This window comes from Amblyomma maculatum, chromosome 6 (assembly GCF_055883805.1).
Source record: "Amblyomma maculatum isolate TAMU_Amacu chromosome 6, ASM5588380v1, whole genome shotgun sequence".
Classification (NCBI taxonomy): domain Eukaryota; kingdom Metazoa; phylum Arthropoda; class Arachnida; order Ixodida; family Ixodidae; genus Amblyomma; species Amblyomma maculatum.
In genome coordinates, this window is record NC_139349.1 from 1426559 (window position 1) to 1446379 (window position 19821).

At 43.7% G+C, this 19821-nt stretch overlaps 1 protein-coding gene and 1 long non-coding RNA gene across 2 annotated transcripts in view; one reads left to right on the plus strand and one right to left on the minus strand.

The window, feature by feature from the left end:
- Positions 1-5142, plus strand: part of LOC146184939 (uncharacterized) — a 29955-nt gene extending 24813 nt beyond the window's left edge. Inside the window, exons 9-10 of the mRNA XM_084605914.1 lie at positions 268-360; positions 4951-5142. Coding sequence (XP_084462040.1) covers positions 268-360; positions 4951-5119 — 262 coding nt within the window. The 3' untranslated portion in view covers positions 5120-5142. The remainder of the gene's footprint in view (positions 1-267; positions 361-4950) is intronic.
- Positions 5143-16269: 11127 nt separating this feature from the next.
- On the minus strand, positions 16270-19809 carry LOC146184941 (uncharacterized). Its single transcript, XR_014707766.1, has 2 exons — positions 19525-19809; positions 16270-16541 (listed from the first exon to the last, which is right to left on the minus strand). It is a non-coding gene; the product is annotated as an uncharacterized LOC146184941 (long non-coding RNA).
- Between the last annotated feature and the right edge of the window lie 12 nt (positions 19810-19821).

Genomic DNA, 19821 nt, shown 5'->3' on the forward strand with positions numbered 1-19821 from the left:
CTGTACTTCCACAGAGATGGTAGCTCTGTGGAACCACAGAGATGGTTCTGTAGCTCTGACTGCTACAGAACATGCTGATTTCGCAAATCTTTGCGTCACCTGTGGGTAGTCAAGCTCATAGTGAATTGAGCTCTGGCAGTACCTATTAATTAAAATGCCCTCGCTGACCATGCATGTGTGCTAGCTTCTGAAAATAGGCCAACCTGCTGGAAGTTGAATGTTTGTTGAAGTGCAAAGCTTTAATACCAATTGTCATGTCTGTTGCAGTCAACACGCCGGCCTTGTGACGACACTTGCCGGCCATGGCTCGTGGGTGCTGCATGTGACCTTCTGTTCCGACAACGTCCACTTTGCATCAAGGTATTGCATTGGCGAGAGAACTGGAGCGCGTTCTGTGGAATGAACCCCTTGGGTTTGGCATTTGACACAGCTCCGGTCTGCTGCACACCTCAGACTTGCTGCTGTTGTGCACACTATGTGACCACGTCACAGTAGTCGGTAGCATTTAGTCATTGGCCATTTGGTGCAGTAGGTAGAATTACGGTTAAGGTTTGGATAGCTGAAATGATTCAAAATCAGGGCTGGTTACAAAAGTAACAGTCATGTGTAATTAGCAATACAAATGGATTACTACTGTCACGCACGTTGTTGAAGTACATTACAAATATTAGAGGAGAGAAGAGAAAGCTGCTCTGGGTGGTGCTGCAGTCTAGAGAATGAATAGACGATAGAATTGTTGATATGTTTTGCTGCTGAGCAGGTACTGGTGATTGTAGATCTCTGAATGCCATTTACACTTTAAAGCGGTTGGTTTGCAAAAAAAGCCTCCAGTCTTTACTTTTATTTTCTTGCACATTTGTATGGTGAAGAGCACTTCGCTGATCATGACTTTAAAATAGTACCAGAATGTCGGATTAGAATGAACCTTTATGCTATTTATTCCTTTTTTGCGAGAACCATGATGGAGGGGAATTGTTTCTCTTCTAGCCAGATGTGTTGTAGTAACAAAGGTGTTTCTTTTTTTTTTAAATGTTGTCACCCACCTGCTTAAACACCCTTGGGTAAAGCAAGGTGTCTCTGAGTAAAGAACTGTGCTGGTCAAGTGAACCATTCACTGACCATGATTGGCTGGTCGCTTTTTGTATAACACTTTCTAGGTGGGAACCGTAGAAATAGCAAAGCGTACAGCGTGACAGATGCTGTTGATATAAGAAACTGTTGTGCGTCGTCGTCTTTGATTACCACCCAACCGCCTGCTTGAAGCTGTTAAATGCATGCCAAGCTCAAACCCTTGGTGTAGTTCGTGCTCTTTTTGAATATTGAAGAGTGATAAACTCTGCTTTGTGGCAAATGTAAGGTACTATCCTTGGATACATGCTGTAACAAATACCTGGATTTGCCTGCAGTGGTGGAACTGCTGCACCAATCGCGCCAAATCAGAAATACTGCTACATGCTGCTACAAAATCATTTTTTGCCTACTTCTGCGCCACGCCTGCACCAAAAGCCGCTGAATAACTCTGCTGACAGCGAAACCGAACTGTCGCAAAACCAAACTGACATCTGCTGGTAACACTGTGCAAGATGGAGGAATATTTTTTCAGGTTCTGTGCAGACAATCACGTGACACAAAATTGACATTTGTCTACGTTACTTCTGCGTCTCCTGCCGGTGTTTTTTTTTTTTTTTTTCTTTTTTCTTCCGAAGAGTCGAAGTACGTTCAAACGTGTGACGCCTTTGAGCTGCCCTGGGTGCGTGTGTGCATGTGTGTGTGCAAAGGATGTGCGAGCAAGCTGGCCAACGCAGACAGCACGGTTTCAAACGAGTGACGGTTTGAAACTGCCCTCGGCAAAGCACAGCTGGAGCAGTATGCACGCTTGCTTCCTTTTTTTTTTTTTTTTTTTTTTTTCGTACCAGTGAGGTATGGGCTGCGATGGCAGCTGAGTAGCAGGCTGCGGAGGGAGCGCTAAGGATTTGACTGCTTCTGTGCGCGCGCACTGGACTCTGTTGTCCGCTTTTGTACCTTAAGTTCAACCTCTTATGTGGAACACCTTGTATAATTTCATAGCTTAATCCCAAACGTCAACCTTTACGCACCCTTTAGAAGGTTATCTGTCTTGACAGTTATTTGTTTTTCGTCACTACAAAACTTCATCTGTGTGGGCGTGCACGTGTGCAAATAAAAACTCTTGTGCAGGTACTCAATCTGGGTCGGGGTTGCCCTCACACCTGCTGTAGCACGATCATGGCCTCAATATCGATATTTATATCAACATCTAGGATGTCCTGTCTGCAAGTCACAAAATTATGAGGCAAATATTCACCACTTGTGGGTTTGCCCGGTACTGAAGCCGACGAGAATTCGGCACCTGACGGCAGTGGGCCTTTCGCGGAACAACTCACCTTCGTATATTGCTTGGACGGAAGGGCCTTATCATCGCTCTCTCTTGAACTTTATTAGAACTGCCAATCTTTTTTCTTTCATTTAATACCCCTTTAAATTTTTTTACATATTCCATTATGCCCTGAGGTAATAAACAACGTTATTAAAAAACAAAAGGCACTCAATATATTTGCAGCTCCACATACGGTCAGTAAGTACCCTTGGACGTTATCATTGCAATGAGAAAAGCATATGCGCTCAACGTTACCCTGATGTACAGCATAAGGACACCCAGAAAAGAGGTCAGAATCACAAAAAGGTACAGGAAGAAATCAGGCTGGCCAGGAATATGAGCACCAATGCTGAGCTGCTTTTCTCAAAAGGTGTCAAGTCTAAAAGGTTTGCAGACATTGAGAGTGGACAAGCCCTTCTGAAGAATGGACAGGAAAGGCTCGCAGCGGCACTGTCCAAGCTGGAGTCATCAAGACAAGAGAAGAAATAGTGCCTTGAAGTTGCAGGTTTAAGAAGCGGAAGTTCTGAATTTCTACAGAGAGTTTTTATACTAAGACAGCTAACTACCTTCTTTCCAAGACTACAGTGTTTATAGTGTAGTTGCATATCTTGTTATGCCTTCCCTCTGAATAAAAACTGCTTTGTTTTTAGAAAAACTCCCTGTTTGCCTAATTTAGAGCTTTTTAAGGAAAGAACAACACTTTAGACTGCATTTGAGCTTGAAGCTTGTTTTTGCATGGCTATGGTCGTTATAAACATCTGAGCAATTGGGTTCCAAAAATAAAATGAGCCTTCTTTATTAACCATCTCAGATTTGAAATTTTGCTACAAAACGTTTTTATTTCTGCTACAAAATGCCATTTTTCCTGCTACAAAACTTGAAATTTCTGCAACAAACAGATTCCTGCTGCTACAAAAGCTGCTACAAGAGGCCAGTCGCCAGTTCCACCACTGTGCTTGTCATAAAAATGACTGGTATACCTGTGTTACAAGGGGAATATGAATGGCTGAGGAAATAGGGCATTCTTTTGCAATTTTCTCAGCAATGTAGTTTCCTTTTTGCCTAGAACAACAACAAAAAAAGCCACACAAAATGTTGGTCATGTTCCTGAAGAGTAATTCGTAATTTTGGTGCATGTAGCTGCTTATTCTGTTGATGTTTCCCTTTATTGTTCCTTTAAACCTGGGAGGTGTTTGCCTGCCGGGAAACCTGCTGAATATTCAACTTTGCTAAGCCACGTGTGCCACCTTTTTTCCTAACATGCAAACTTGCCCATCAGATTAGATGCGTAGCTGGGTAACGTCTAATTAACCACGGTTTTATACTTGTAATATGACTGACCATTTAATGTAGAGAATTTTTAAATGCAACAGTCGTGCACCGTTAAAATCAGGATGTAAACGTGAAGTAGATTCAGTTACAGTAAAAGCTCGTTGATTCGAACTTCGCGGGACCGGAAAAAAATGTTAGAATTGTCGAATGGCCTCGAAAAAACTGACAGGAACTACTTGTGTTATGGCAGATTTGCCGTATTTACTCGTGTAGTGAACTCGTTCCCTTTTTACTGCCGAGAATCTGAAAAAAAGAAAAAAAAAAGCTTAAGCACTTCCCTTTGTTTCGCGCTGTCGCATTCCACAGTGTATTTCTTGGCAGCAAGTCAGCCATGTGCTGCGTGGGCACAGCTGCGAGTAGGAAATGTCGCTTCTTTCTGCTCCCTCAGAAACCGACTGCTGGCGTCGCGGAGCAAACTTCAGCATGGGTTTGCTGTCGTCAAACTTGATGTTGCACGCACGTCAGGGGTGTCGGTCAACTGCACAACATTTTAGTTCATGTTTGAGGAATGCTATTCTTACAATTACAATCGCTGTGTCATGCAATTGTATGCAGACACGGCTTGACCGGTGGCACCCATTCGATGCCTAGCCTTACCTCCGTGTCAGCTGGGACTGCACCAACAAAAATATCTATTTCCAAATTAACAGGGGCTGAATTAGTGAGCACTGATTGCAAGTCCCGGAGGTCACGCAGCAGTAACGGCAAGCAGCCTCCACCACGGCCACCAACCCCGTACTCTCCGGCGCCGCCGCCCGCCGTGCCGGTCATGGGTTAGGCTTTACCCATTCTGCCATGATTTTACTATTTTCTGTCCCCATTTTGGTTTTCGTGCACAGCCTCATAACTGTGCTGTCCTATTGTGGGATGTTTCTTTGCCCATAGTTGCCGGGTGCCAGGTCGCATGGGTGGTTCGAATTATTTGCAGCAGAACCAACTCGTGTTTGAATTAATTGCCTTTTTTTGTGCACATACCTCTATGGAGCTCAGCCGTACCAAGTAGTATAGTTCGAATTATCGAAGTTCAAATTAACGAGCTCTTACTGTATAAGTAACTTACCAGGCATGGGCATATTTCACGCGATGATCCATATGTACTTAACATCTTGCACGTCACCCGAAGGAGAAAACACACTGCTTAAAAACTGATGTCCATACTTCTGAAATAGTGTAAAGTTTAGGTCAGCTTAGAGGAGCAAGTAAATAACCAACATGCCTTGCAGCTCATCGGACCGGACAGTGAAGGTGTGGGACCTCCCAGCCAAGGACTGTGTGCACTCCTTCTCTCAGCATTCAGACCAGGTGTGGTGTGCCAAGTACAACCCCATGGGCAGCCGCATGGTCTCCGTCTCTGAAGACAAAAGCATCATTGTGTACCAGTGTCCCGTGTAGTAAATAAACTGTGTCTGCTCTGATGGTATTGTTTTGCTGCCAGCACTCAGCGCAACCATTAAATGCTGGATAAACTGACATTAGAATTCTGTGGGCCAACTGAATAAAAAATGGAAAATTCGGGGGTCTGCTTGCTGCTCTTCAACACTCTTATGGCGCATTTGGTTGGGGGGACGAGAGCAAAGGCGCCGAGCAGTACAGAGCATGCGGAGCGAGGGTGTAACTGTCCTCCCATGGGAACGTTCTCTACGTGTCGAGAGCAGAGCGCCACGACCATGTGACTGCAGTTCTCTCCCCAGCATTCTCCGCTTGCCCGCAGTGGCGGCAGTTGCAACCCGAGGAGAGGCCATCGCTTCGTGTAGAACCGCTTGTTTTGTATGCCTTTGTTCTCGCAGCGCGGCGATCTTCCTCCTTTGGCCCTTTCGACGTCAGCAGTGACTCTAAAACATGCATACAGCACATGAGCAATGATTGATTTCCGCTCGCCGACGCTTTGCAGCTGCCATTTTGAGCATCGCCGACTCCAGAGTCCAGAGAGAAGAAAAAAGATGGCGCGGATATAACGCTTTTTGCCATGTGACTTCCTCTACTCTCGCTTTAGAAGAGGGAGCAGCCGGAAGTGCACAAGGGTGCTCTCAGCGGAGGAAAAGCCCTCCTCCTCTACCATTGGAAGTTAGTGATTCTACTCCTGCTCTCCCACTTGAGGGCACCCGCTTGTCTGAGAGCACGTTCGAAGTGCTCTCGAGTTCGTCTGCTCTCCCACTCGAATTTGCCATTAAAATGTTGGAAGTCCTCCATATCCCAGCCATCAATCATCAAAGAAAGCACGCAGTCAGCCGCAATCATGACGCCGCTCTTAGCATTGTTCACTTCAAAAGGCGCTTGCTGCTATCACACATTCTAATGATTTTGTGGTAGCGGACGGCGGACGGCGCCCACCCCCTGCTTGATAAAGCGAATTTTGTGCTTGAAAACCAGGCTTGCGCAACGGAGCCGCCGCAGGCACTCCTCTCAAGGCCGCTGGCACTCAACCAAGTTACCCCCCCCCCCCCCCCCCCCTTCAAAATACTACTAGAGCTAATGCCTAATCCCAAGTGACACACCGTGATGTTCTGGCTGCGCAGCACCTTGGTGCGCTGCCAAGGAAATACACAACTGCGGCGGCGCGATAAGGGGGAACGCGCTAACGATGCGTCTTTTTTTCCCCCCAAGTTCTCAGTGGCAAAAGTGGGAGGTGGGCTCTTGTGCAAATAAATATGGTACGCGTACGTGAAGCCCGAGCAAAGATTGCTGCACCGGCATGGGCAATGCGGACATACTACTAAATCTAGTTCAGCATCCCCGTTAAAGTCCCTTGATCTAGGGACTAACTCTATCTTGTGTTTTTTTCTTTTGCAAACTTTGGATGATAATGATACCATTGACAACATTTGGCAGCGGCTTTGAGTACTAGGCACTGCGCTTGCTCTTTGCGCAAGCGAAAATTTATGCGTTCGCGTCCGTTTGCTATCACTAATTATGTGCTCCGGATATACAAAATAACTTTCGGTGCCCTTGTTAGCGCTGCTAGAATTTCTTGCTTATTTCCTGAATTCGTAATTTACATGTTCCCAGCAGTTTTCGACGAACCTGTTGCTTCATTTGGGCAGCTAAAACATACCTCAACGTAACGAAAATCGCGATTTAACAAAATTTTTGGCTGCGAGTAGGACTTCGTTGTATCGAGGTTCGACTAGTCGTATTATGGTGAAAAGAGCCAAGTGGTGTTGTATGCAAGTTAGTTATCATTAGAAATATGGTATCTCCCTGCTTCAAAATGAATGTAATCTGTCATAGATGGCAGAATTAAATTACCAGCTTCTGACAATTTTTGTAAACAAAGCATTCGACCTGATGATGACTACAGCATTTGAAACAAGGTGTATGAAGAAAGAAAATATATATGCAACCCATCCATGCAACGTACAAAACTTGAAAGTTGTGTATTTTTTTGTTTTATGAACAGTTTACTGCTCTCCAAACTCGCATATTTTGCAGATGTTTAAAATGTAAAGGTCTGTGTGCAGTAAGCGCCAAGATGAGAAGAAAATTTGATTTATTCAGCAAACTCTTGTCTGGTAAACTTGAGATGTAGTAATACGGAAAGTTGAGCTAGTTGGTACATAAGATGTCGGCTCCGGGCCGACCTTAGAAGCAGCCTGTTTTGCTAGCGTCCTTGAATCGAAGATTTCGCAGGGCTCTATGTGTCCTTGCAGCAAATTGGGAACTACCTCTATACGAGGGCAGTGAATGCATGTCAGTTTTGTCCTAAGGTTGGTCACTTCCATGAGGACTTGGTATGGCATAAGTTGAAAGTCGTGTTAATGAAGAACAGAGGTGGTTTAAAACAAGCATGCTTTCTCTTGTATTTCACCCTCAAATGGCCCCATCGTTTCGTGTACAACGTGATAGCTATAAAGTCGTTACATAAAACTTCCATTAAAAAAAATTGAGAGGTCAAAAGTTCTGCCTTGAGGGTCGTCTCGAGGGTGTTTCCTTACACACAGTTTGCTACTCGCTTAACTGCTAATTCCTCAATTCGTGCCTCTATTATACTGCATATATTTGTTAGCATACAGTCATAAGAAAATATACCAAATTATATGAAAGACAACCTGTATGGGTACCTATAAAACCCCCACTTCAACCAAGCTGTATGGACAGGCCTGCATGGCTTAGGAGTAGCATTCCTTACTCATTGCCTAAGGATTCTGGAGGTTTGATTTCCATCTCACTTCACTATATGAAAGAAGAGGCCTGAGTTGGTGTCACCTGCCAACTACCATCTGCCAGGGCCATGGCTGTGATTCTTTGTTCACGGCATGCATGGCAATGGCCATTAAGATGGGCCTCATCTCTGAGGGTATGAGGAGGGGGCCCGTTTATTCTAACCTTTATTCATATATGAAACTAAAATTAATGGAACCTCTAGCAACACATATAAAGAGAGAAAACTAGAACGATGAGACTAGGCACCAGTTTATTCTGACTTTGTTTACCTTTTGGGAAGACCTTGTTGAGCTGCAAAAAACAGGAATTCTCCACGACTCTGAGAGTACCCTTTGTTTTGAGGTGATCTTGAGGGGAGTTTGTTATGGTCAGTCATGGGCAGTATCAAAAATACATGTATCTTCGATACTATCTTTAGATACAATTTGTGTATCGGTATTAGGTATCGTGTGCTGGAAATGAAAGTATCGAAGCATCGGTATCGAAAATACATTTTTAAAGTATCGTGTATTTTGAAGATACTCTATACTAAAGAAAACCTAAAATATTGAAACTGCTGTGAGATTTTGGGTTGATGACGCTCGCTCAGACAGCTCCAGGCCCTGAGACAGCTCGGCTTGTAGAACCGCATGAGTTCCCTACAAATGTCCTGGCCCCTCAGCATCAACCACATTTCCAGATCCCCTTTCTTTAAAACTGAAGGAGGCAATAGTCAGTAGGCGCTCACGAGGTGCTGCACTTTTGAGCACCGGGTGCGTACCACAAAGCAGTTAAGCCGTTAACAGACGCACAGAAAGATTGAATAAAGCGGAATTGCAAGGCGAACACGCAGCAGGAATCAAGCACAGCTGCACCCGTAGCCGCTTTGCCCACCCTTTGCTACCACCCCCCCTCCCCCTCGCCTTGTCATCTGATTCCCGTCAAGCAGCGTCCTCAGTGTCCTGTCGCACGCAGTAACTTATGCACGACCCTTCCCCAAACCCTTGGGCTCCGCGTGCCGGCAAGAACACAAGCTTCAATTAAGGCATCAGTCTGCCATGATGCAGTCGCTTAACCGCCATTCTTACAGTTACTGCATTTGACTTAAAACAAATCCATTCTTTGTAACTGCAGAAGGAAGAGGCTTCCACTAGATTTTTTTTCTGGCAATAATATTACCTCTAACATTTTATGAAATGCACGACATGAAAGCTATGAATGCAATTTTTCAGTATAGTTCGAATAACAAATTATACGTTGTCAAACACTTTTTTTGCAAAATACATTTGAGTAAAGCTTGTAAAGGCATTTCTACCTTAAAAAAAAAAAAAAAAAAAAAACTTTTTGAAATGTGCGAATTGGCACCATATTAGCCACTTTTTGTTAAAAAAATACTTCTATATTTTATCTATAACTAGTCATAGTTCTCCAGCGATGCTAGTGAACCTCGAGTTTCCTAACTTCCTCCAAGATGCTTGAGTCAACGCTGCTATGGCTCACTCTTAGACGCTGATAAAAGGCATCTTCATCTAATGCAACACTGCAATGTGCTCGTGTGCGTATAAAGAAAGGCTTTTCTCATTTCCGTTGCTTTTAGAACGCCCACATCGCGCCCACTAAATACTGTTCAGCCATTTTATATTTCTTGTTTTAATTCTAGTTTCTAACAATCTGCAGAGCTTCACCAGTTTGTTATCACACTAATGGTAATATAACTGCTCAGTTCTCGAAACGCACGCAGGTTGCACCTTTTAGCACAAATAAATTTACGCAGGGGTCACCGAGTAAGTAACGTGTAGTATGAAATGAAAATCAACAGAATAAACAGAAACAAAATTCAGATGTATTTGTATGCATAGCCAAGTGCTCATAGGTTGGTTCGCATGAACAGCATAAGTTTAAAAAATTTTTTCGCTAGGTTGCTTGTGAAAGCAATCGCTTCATTGCAACCCTGGCTTCAATTGAATGCGAAGTTCTGACAAGTACAGCTGCCCAAACGGATGAGCTTCAATAATTCCGTGCTGGCGTATTCATTTAAGCCCTTTCAGAAAAACTACGCTATAACGATTCCAGAAAGCACGATAAAATTTCCTGATGTCGCTAAGCGTATTGCCACTTTTATTAGGTTGGGATTTCAGTGATGTGTCGAAGTATCGACGATACAGTACCGAGTATCTGTATCGAAATTCGATTTCGCTTCTGTTTCTTGTATCGGCATCGAAAATACAATTTGTCAGGGTATTGAGTATCGGTATCGAAGATACTTTTCTGAAGTATCTTGCCCAGCCCTGGTTATGGTTTCCTGTGGCAGTGAGCAATGTCTAAAAAATGGAACGGGAACAATAGAGATGAGATAATGAGAAAAATCTTTTTCCACAATCACCGTTGCCATACATCTCAAATAGTTCCATCACTCCTTTTCTCCTGCTTTGGGAGAGAAAACTAAGCTGTGTCAGAGCGAGTCTCGGTCTATCCTTGTTATTCGTTACTTCCTTGCCTGAGCGTTAATGGCTAAGGTTGTGTTCTGTGTGCCGCCAAACTAATGCATCGCTCTCGCACTAATGTTCACACTTTGTTCTTTTTTTAGTTTAGTGTAGTTAAAATGAGATGAGGTATATTGTAGAATTATAATATGGAACTGAGGAGGCACCACCAAAAATGTGTGTATAGGTGGGGGAGGGAGGGGGGTTGCCTGCGCTCTGGCCCAGGGCCCCAATTTTTCTTAATCTGGATCTGTGTGCCTGATCTTGCGAATGGTATGATCATTCATGAGAAGTGCAGTGCGCTTGCATGAATAAAGTCTCCCACAGATTCATACAACAGTGTGGTGGTGCCCTCTGTCTGTAATACAGCAGTCGTTGGGCAAAGCGACTTTGTTTTCAGTCCTTCAATCTCTATGAATTGGCTCATAACCGAGCTGCACAGGTGACAAAAATATGTTAAACATCAATTTTCATGCATACTAATTAATAAGAGATGAATTTAGGAACTAGCAATTTTATTCTTGGTGGCGCAGACACTCTTTCGTGCAGAAAATAAACTAGTATTAGTTTCCGAAAAGTAATTTATCTGCACCTTTTTTGTAATTTATTATATAGGTGCACCTTTTTTGTATTGCTGTTTGCCTCTAGTAAGCTTTAAGTAAACATAAAAATATATCTTTTCTGGTTACCTAAGCTAGAAAGCTAAGCATGAGACTAAATTACAAGCTTAAGAATTTTGACAAATATGGCTTGTATGGTCAAATTCAATAATGATTTGGTCAACTGTTCAGCAGAGTACATGCGCCACATACCATGACCAATAGTTAGCAACTGCCGTTCTTTAAACATGTATCCTAATACCGATACCTTTTATTTCATGGCATGAGTTCCTCATATAAACATGCCGAACTTGGTAACGTCACCTGTGGTTGTTGCTGCATAGGCCACGTGTTCACTCAGCATCTGAGGTGGTAGTAGTGCACGCAACCATGTAAGCCAAATTAACTTCGTGCAGTGCCCAGCCAACTTATGTGAACATTTCTTTACATGTGTTCTTCATGACAAGGGTGAAATCTTGTTCATTTTTGAAAGAACTCCTATGTTTGGCTTAATCAGTTTTGCAACATTGAATTCATGCACCACCATGGTTCATGTTCTATGCTTTGACTTGTCAAGCGCATTCTTCAGGATACATCCAGTGCATGCACAGTGGCAGAGGCGGCCGCAGCGTAATGCAGCGTAATGCAGCGAATGCAAGAACATCAGTCAGAGCAGCGAGCATTTCGGACATTTCAGCGCTGTGCAATCGGCCGCCCAGCGCTTCCTCCCGCGGGCATGCTCCAACGTGCTCAATCTACATGTGTCGCCATGTGTGTATGTGCGTGTGTGTGCAAACGCTGGCCAAGCCCAGCACTCGAGGGAGAGAGCGTCGGCACACGTCACCGCTATGCTAAAACCCAGTATTTATAGTGCCATATACAGTAAAACCTTGATGATACTTTTTTTTTTAATAAAAAAAAAAAGCGCATCATCTGGGAAAATGTATGATCCGAACTGCCTGATTTTGAAAAAATTAAGTGCTGAATGAGGTACAAAAGCATTTAGAATTGAGAATTTCACTGCATAAATGTATAGGCTAGCGTTTAAAGACATCAAGTATGCGCAGCTTTTTTTTTTAGCGTTTACAGAATTCAGTCCACGTTTACATTATCCTCAGTGCGCAAGAGATTTGTTAACAAATCCGGTTCATAGAAAACAATGACGAACCGGGATCACTTGCTTGCTTCTGGATGCTTCACCCCTTTTTACCATGTGGAGAAGCCAGGCTTACAGTTGGCGCATATTTGCACATTCTGCGTCACCCAAACCGGGCCAGCTCGTAAGCGAATAGTAGTCAAATGGTTCACCCCTATGCCCTCAAGGCACCGCAAAGAAACCACCGCGTTTGTCCCCATGAAGTCATGTTTCTGCGGGAACAGGCGCCTGGTATGTTCTTTGACGCTTTGCCCCATTGCACCTAGGCACTGCAGAAGAGATGGCAGGTGAGCACCGCCGATAGCTTTTCATGTCGCGAGCGCTCATTAGCACATGTACGGTTGATCGCAAAACCTGTTATAGTACGACCACAGTTTATTGAAATTTTGAACATAGTTGCCGGGAATTCGTGTTATCCGGGAGCATATTAACCGAGAGAAAAATAGTGTACCTCTATAGAAGATATCTTTCACAGCCCGTGATTTTGAGGCGAAAGTTAGGGTAGGGACACACTAGCGGGAAGACGCGCGCGGCAGGCCGCCGGCGGCAAGCAGCTTGCCGGGTAAAACCTGCCGCGGCGGCGGGTAGACCTGCCGCGCGCCGAATGGGTCGAGGAGCCATTTTCGGCGGCCTGCCGCGTGCCGCGAGTCGGAAGGGCCAATGAGAGACGTCCGGCTCTGCGACGTGCGCGTCAGTGTCGCCATCTCGTGCCTACTACCGAAGTTAACTACCCGCGGCTCAGGCGGTGAGACTACGATCAAGCGCTCCGTGTCATGAACGACGAAGCGAGCATTCTTTTGTGCCTCCGTGTTGAAAACTTAGCCTCAGTGAGAGAATAATGGAATACTTGCTTGAGACTGTTTGGTTATTCCCCTTTTACGCAAAAATCAACCGATGAGCGATCATCGGCAAAGCATTCGATCTCGCAGGCGAGTTGTTTTCATGCGTGAGCGCCCGCTGAACATTCACGTCGGGGAAAATGTGAACAGAGCAGTAAACGTATTTAGAATGCTCGAGCGGTGTGCTGCGGAGCAAACACGATCGTCGCGGTAGATGACGAAGGACAACGAGAAGCTGGAATGCGGTCTACGGCCGAAAAAAGAACCGCAGATCAGCCGATCAGCTCAAGCAGTCGAACACAAGGAGAGATCAGCGTTGTCACGTGACCTCCGCGGCGACCGCCGCGCGAATCCGATGTGGCCTCTCTGCCGCGCGGGCGTCCTGCCGCTGGCGGCGCGCCGCGCGCGTTCTCCCGCCAGTGTGTCCGTACCCTTATGCCTCATCGTTCGTGCCCGTGAACGGAAGTGTCCATGAAAAAAAGTGTCTGTGAACGGAAGAGTCTGTGAACAGAAGTGTCCGCATTTTGCGACGCCTAAGCAACACCAATGAGGCCGAACTAATGATCAGGAGTGGTAGGTGGTAATAATGAACATACCTACCAAATTTTACAATAAAACAATGATTAGTTAAATAATTATCCATCATTAATCACAACTGCTCACCGCACGACTGGTGGTGGCACCCAGTAGCAGCCGTCGCAATTACTCTATCGACTGAGCAATTGCGATGGCTGGTACTGGCGGGTGCCGCCACCAGTCTGTGGGGCCAACCACAAATGATCTCGAGGTAATTCGTAGCAGTTGCAGCGAGAAAGGATTTCGCCTCTCACCACTTTATACAATAAAGTGATCCTGAATTTTTTAGCGTATGAAACGAGAATTCATATGAACTGGGAAAGTATCAATGAGATTCTACTGTATTTCACAACGCACGTAAAAATTTGTCATGACTCGAATGATTCTAGTAGGACGCAAACTGATTGCGCTGGGATCCACGTGCTGCATGGCGCCAGCAGGAAGCCGGTTGGTTTTCTATTTGTGGAAGTAGGCACTCACTGGACTTATATCAGGGTTGAGTGGTTTGCTATTAAACTTCTTTTTCCATTGCTCGTATGTAAGGGTTTGCTTCAACTAAATGAATTTTTCAGCCAACTCTTTTGGATCTAGATTTATGGTGGATGAATTCCACCAGTAGCTGCTGGTACAGCAGTTTCACAGTTGAAAGTTTTTTTGACGGTTTGAAATGTCAGTGTACTTTAAAAGCTTCAGGTATTTGATGTCTAATTCAAGAAACTGCATGATTATGCACAACGAGCTCTATTCCTATAGACTCACCAGCCATACTAAGCCAAGTACAACCTGTAAGATTTACATTTAAAAGAACAAATTCATAGTATGAAATTTTGAATTAATTCCCCCTATCAGAGAAAGCTAAACTATATTATACTCCATATGTATTCATATGAGCAATTTTGCACAATGCAAAATTTCTGAAAGTGCAGAAGCCAGGAAACCATGACAGAAAAACATATCTTGCAGTACGAAGTTATTAATTGCAAAGCTTATGTAAATAAATAAATAAATAATGTCACAATAAATAATGTCACAATTGTACGACTCGTGCTATAAGGCAAGGGAGGAAGGTTGGAGCGAAAGTGGATAGAGAGAAAGGGGTGCCATAGTGGAGGACTACAGAGTAATTTCGATCACCTGGCGATTTTTAACGCGCGCTGACAATGCATAGCACATGAAACATCCAAACGCAGCCGCCGGTGGTCGGGATCGAACCCGGGTACTCCACAGTAGTCGGGTATTCTAAAGCTTTTGCAAAATGACATATTCCTCCTCACATTCATCTTTATGCTATTGCAATGTGGAACTATTTTTCCGAGTACAGTACATGTGCTAAATGGAACCATCGAAACTCCTACTTTACAGCATATAGTGCACACGTGGTAGGCTGACTCCTACATGTACCAATTTTCGTACAAGCCTCAAGTGAGACCGTTTATTGCTGCTTTGGCACCTAAATGGAACGAGATGCTTCCCAGTTATGCTCAAATTTAGGTGACCAATTGCTTTTCAACCAGAACCAGTTTATTCCAGTTAAAGCTAGGAATCCAGTTTTACTCCCAGGCGAAAACTTTCACCTCAACTGCAGTTATATGTTGCACATGCTTCCTTTTCCTACCTGCATAACAAACATTACAGGTCATTGTGTTTAGGGTGATTTTTATTAAAACAGCAGTCAGTATACCATTTAGACTATGCATTCTTGATAAAGACAAATGCACCCATTTCACGAACAATTTATGCAATTGTACATGTAACACAATCATTAATGTGCAAGTTCGAATAAACCTTGTGACACGGCAGGATTAAGGATACTGCAAAAGGTGGCAGAATGCTGATAATTGCTATTCAGTCAGCCAGAATGACCTAAAGACAATCAAAAATTTTTCGTGCATTTTTATTGAAGTGATACTATAGCCACTATGGTTTGAAAGTGAAAAGACAATGTAATCCATTAATGTAATGCAGACATTTGGGAAATACTGAAGGTACCCTTTAGTTCTGCTTTCACACGCCTGCCTTCCAAAGGGTTCCCATAAAAATTTCCTTTCAAGAGTTCTGCAACAGGCCAAATTGTAAGCAATTCATTTGGATGAACAGTGCACAGGCGTGCACACATTTGTCTAAAGGACTTGAACGATGCACTTTAGTGTGCATTTGAGATATTCGTAAAGCAAGTGCCTTGACATAGCTTCTTGAGACATGACAACCGTGTTTTCTGCAAATGTGTGTCTGCAATGATTTCCTACTTCAATCCTTAAGCCGCTCATCAGTGACACCAGTGTACTCTCCAATCAGCCACTGGAGCATTCAAAACGAAAATGCGGAAGTCTGTATCCATTTTTTCTTTTTTGCTTATAAGGTGTCGCTGGCTCCAACCACTTTAGCATATTGTCTGATCTAGCATAAGCTTAATGCTGGCCAGCAAATTTAGCAAGTTTTCTATTTGCTATACTATCTCGTGTCCTTGTGCACCCGGGGCCGTTTCAAACAGAACACTTATGATATGTTCACATAAGCTTTTAGCACTTCTGAGCTGTTACAAGGAGCAAAGGGTACATTCAGTCAATACAGAAAACTTCCAAGTTGTTTTCAAAAGTTTCTAGTGGACAAGTTTTATCGAATATGCATTGAACAAGGTTATTCCATTCTATAACTGTTTTAGACAGAAATGAAAATTTGTAGACATCAACTCTAGGCATTGTGGGCGATTCCTCTGCCCGAGGGATGCGCACGACAAATACACAGCGGGCCGTGTAACAAACATCTTTAATCTCACAGGGGTCGTCGAAGGCGGTGCTAGGTCGTCGTCCGGGGGGCTGCAGCCTGCGGGTCGTCTTCCGTGGAGAAGCGCCAGGCGCGAAGCAGGAACGAAGAGAGACCGAGACGGCGGCGCGTGCCTTCTTTTATAGCCCCCTCGCGCGGGACCGGTTATCACCGAGCGAGCGGGGAGAGGGAAACAGGCACCGCGCAGGGAGTATTGGGAAGTGGCGCGGCCTTCGAATGCGCGGCGCGCCACGGGCCCTACAGCACATAAGACATAATCGAAAAGGGGTGGTTAGTAGTAATATGACAGTATTCCTGGTGGCTGCAAGTACAAGCTGGAACCTGAATTGAATTTATAAAAAGGCATAGTGCTCCAATACATATTAAAAATGAAATAAAGTGCTTCAATGAATTAAAATATTTAGGTATTACTATTCCTCACGATTTTGCCTGAAGTGACCATGTACAATATATTTCTAGAGCAGCCCAAGGAAAAAATTTCGATAGTAAGGACAACTGAAATAAGCCAACATAATTTCGATTTCCAATCCAAGATATCTCATACAAATATGAACATGCTCAAAGATTGGCAGTAAGGTTTATATTTTCTTTCTGCCAAGGAACACAACCCATACTTTTTTCTGACAAGAGTAACGAACATTGGCTGTTTGCAGGAAAACAGCTGTGCTTAAGCATTTTTATTGTCCTACAAGTCTTTTTACAGAACAAAATAAGAAATAATTAGTAAATAATTGTGCTCTGACCTGAAGGTGTATGCCCTTTATAATATAGGACCCAGAACACACCTTAGCAGAACTGCAGAGGGTACTGATGAAATCTATGAGCATTCATCAATTACTACAAACTGTTTTCTGCTAATTAGATAAGCATAAATCCAATTAATAGTTTGCATATCTATACCAAACTCTTCCAGTCTGCCTAAGAATTTGACATGACACACTCTAGTGAATGCCTTAGACAGATCTATCATCACAAATTTGTTTTTTAGAGTTTACGGCTGCAGCAAAAGCGTAATGTCAAAAAGTTCTGCTTCTCTCAAGAGACCACTATGGAAGCCATGCTGCTTACCACGAGAAAAGAGTCATTATTATCAATGTATTCTGCAAGATATTTAGATAGTATGGGCCCTTAAAATTTTACATGCAGAACATGTGATAGGTATGGGAGAGTAATTTGAAAAATCAAATTTATTGGCACATTTAAAAACTGTTATAACCACATCAAAAGCTTGTTCGACACCTTATCAGGGCCAAGCGACTGACTGTTTGGAGTCCTGCTTTAGGAGCAGCAAAATTAAACCTCTTCATGATAGAACAATGCCATCACGATGGTGCCTGCCAGGTGCTTTCTTAATGACCGTAATTTTGGTTCACAGAATAAAGTACCACTTGCTAGAACTACATTTATTTTTGGTTCACAGCCAGAAACCCATTCAGTTCCCTTAATGCAAAACCATTTTTGAGTACTGTGTGCACAGTTTGCATAAATATTAGGTCGTATAATTTAAGAGATATGCGAATACTGCCAACCAAGTACTTTTACAAAAGAACACAACATTTCGGAACCGGCTCGATTTTTTCTTCATGGTGTGACAACAGGTGAGGCGCATATTGGCCCCCATGTGGACAACCTCCAGGCTAGTGGATGCAAACAGTGGATTAAAGAAGGGAAGAGGGTCACCAGGGAGTGATTAACATTCCCTCCTGTCTGCTGAATGCGCCACGACCAGTGTGGGAGGTTTCTACTGGAGTCGTGGCACATTCAGCAGGCAGGAGGGACCCTTTTCCCTTCTTACATCCATGGTTCCCATCCACTGACCTGGTGGTCGTCCACACGGGGGCTTAAAAAGCCAAGTTGCACCTCGCCCATAGTCATACCATAAGAAAGGCACTGAGCCGGTTCCAAAACGTCATGTTTTTCTGCAAATGAACTAGGTTGATGTTATTCACCTTTCTCTTAAGCTTCCCAACCAGACAGGTCTGTCGAATGTCTTCTCGTTAGATCATATATTAGTAAGCTCCTAACGGTAGAAGACACAGGTCTAAATGTAAAGGCCATTATTGAGCCTGACGAGCATGCGAAGCTAGTCTTATCTCTTTCTACTGTCTCAGCCATTATGCTCACAAGAACTGTTTTACTGCAAGAAATATGTCTTGTTAGAATAACAAATAGCTAAGTAAATTCACGTATATATTTAATTAGGTGCATATGATGGAAAATACATAATGTGCATGCATTCGATTTCACATTGAAGTCTGGCGAAATCCTTTTCAAAATTGTGTTTGTCAGGACCTCTTGCCAAAACCTGGCAAGTACAACACTTATATCCTCGCCCAGGATGCCCGATCTGTAACAACGAAGATGTCGAGGCCGACATCCACCACTTGCTTTGGGACTGCCCAGCACTCAAGCCAACACGAATCCGGCACCTGAGCTGGCCTTTCAGCAACCAATCCTGCCTCATACGTCACTTGGACGCAGGGACCTCATCATCGCTCACTTCTGGACTTCATAAAATCAGCCAACCTTTTCCCATTCATTTAATCATTTATTCATCCTTCATCTCATGCCCTACTGATGCCCTGAGGCAATAAATATCGACTTAAAAAAAAAAAAAAAAAGCTTCATGTCACAAAAGGTGCCATATATATGGCATCTAGAAGGCAGCTCGTTTTTCCACACTGCATTTGTAGCTCGCTCGGCTAAAGCAAAGCTTTTCCACGAAGGTAGCGTTTCTGCTCAGCTTTGATTAACTCTGCACAATGCTTAATTATTTAGTGAAGAGATGAATTTGTAACCATATATGAGACGTGCGGCAAAGTATAGCAAGTCGCTGAAAATGCAACAAAATTTTCGTGAAAAAGGCACATCACGTCTAATTGCGACACACGACGGGAACCAAAAAGTAACACGAAAAGGAGACGCGTTTCTCAAACTGAAAGACGTGCTTTCTTATCATAAATGACAGTCATTTTGGCATCCAACTGGCTAATGAATCTCTAAAAAACTACTTGCCTGTCACGTTTCTCGGCACCAGAAAATACAGCTAGGCTGCATACAGTGTTTTTCTCGGTGCACAATTGGAAAGCAGCGTACCGTCGCAAAAGCGTAAACCGCATACATAAAAAAAAAAAAAAAAAAAAAAAAAAAACACTTTTAGCAACAGGATACTAGTAGCGAGCATGTTTGCACGAACGGAAGGGAGTGTGCATACGTATACACACAGGCTTTATGCATTACACTGGCAGCTCCGGGAACTTCCGTCACATAACATTTGTTTACGCGCAGCCCACCGTCAGTACAGATTCAAATCCGGCGCGAAAGTGATTTACAAACGCTGGGTTAAAATGCCTTTTTGGCGTGCACATACGCATCGCCCTGCTAAGTAGTGGCTTCGGATGCTCTTACAAAAGCCGTGTAGCAGTTTTCAACATCTGGTGTCGAAAGAAAACAATCTTTCGCTGTTTTTTAAATGGATTACACGCAGACAAGCCGGCCGGCACACATGGACAATCAC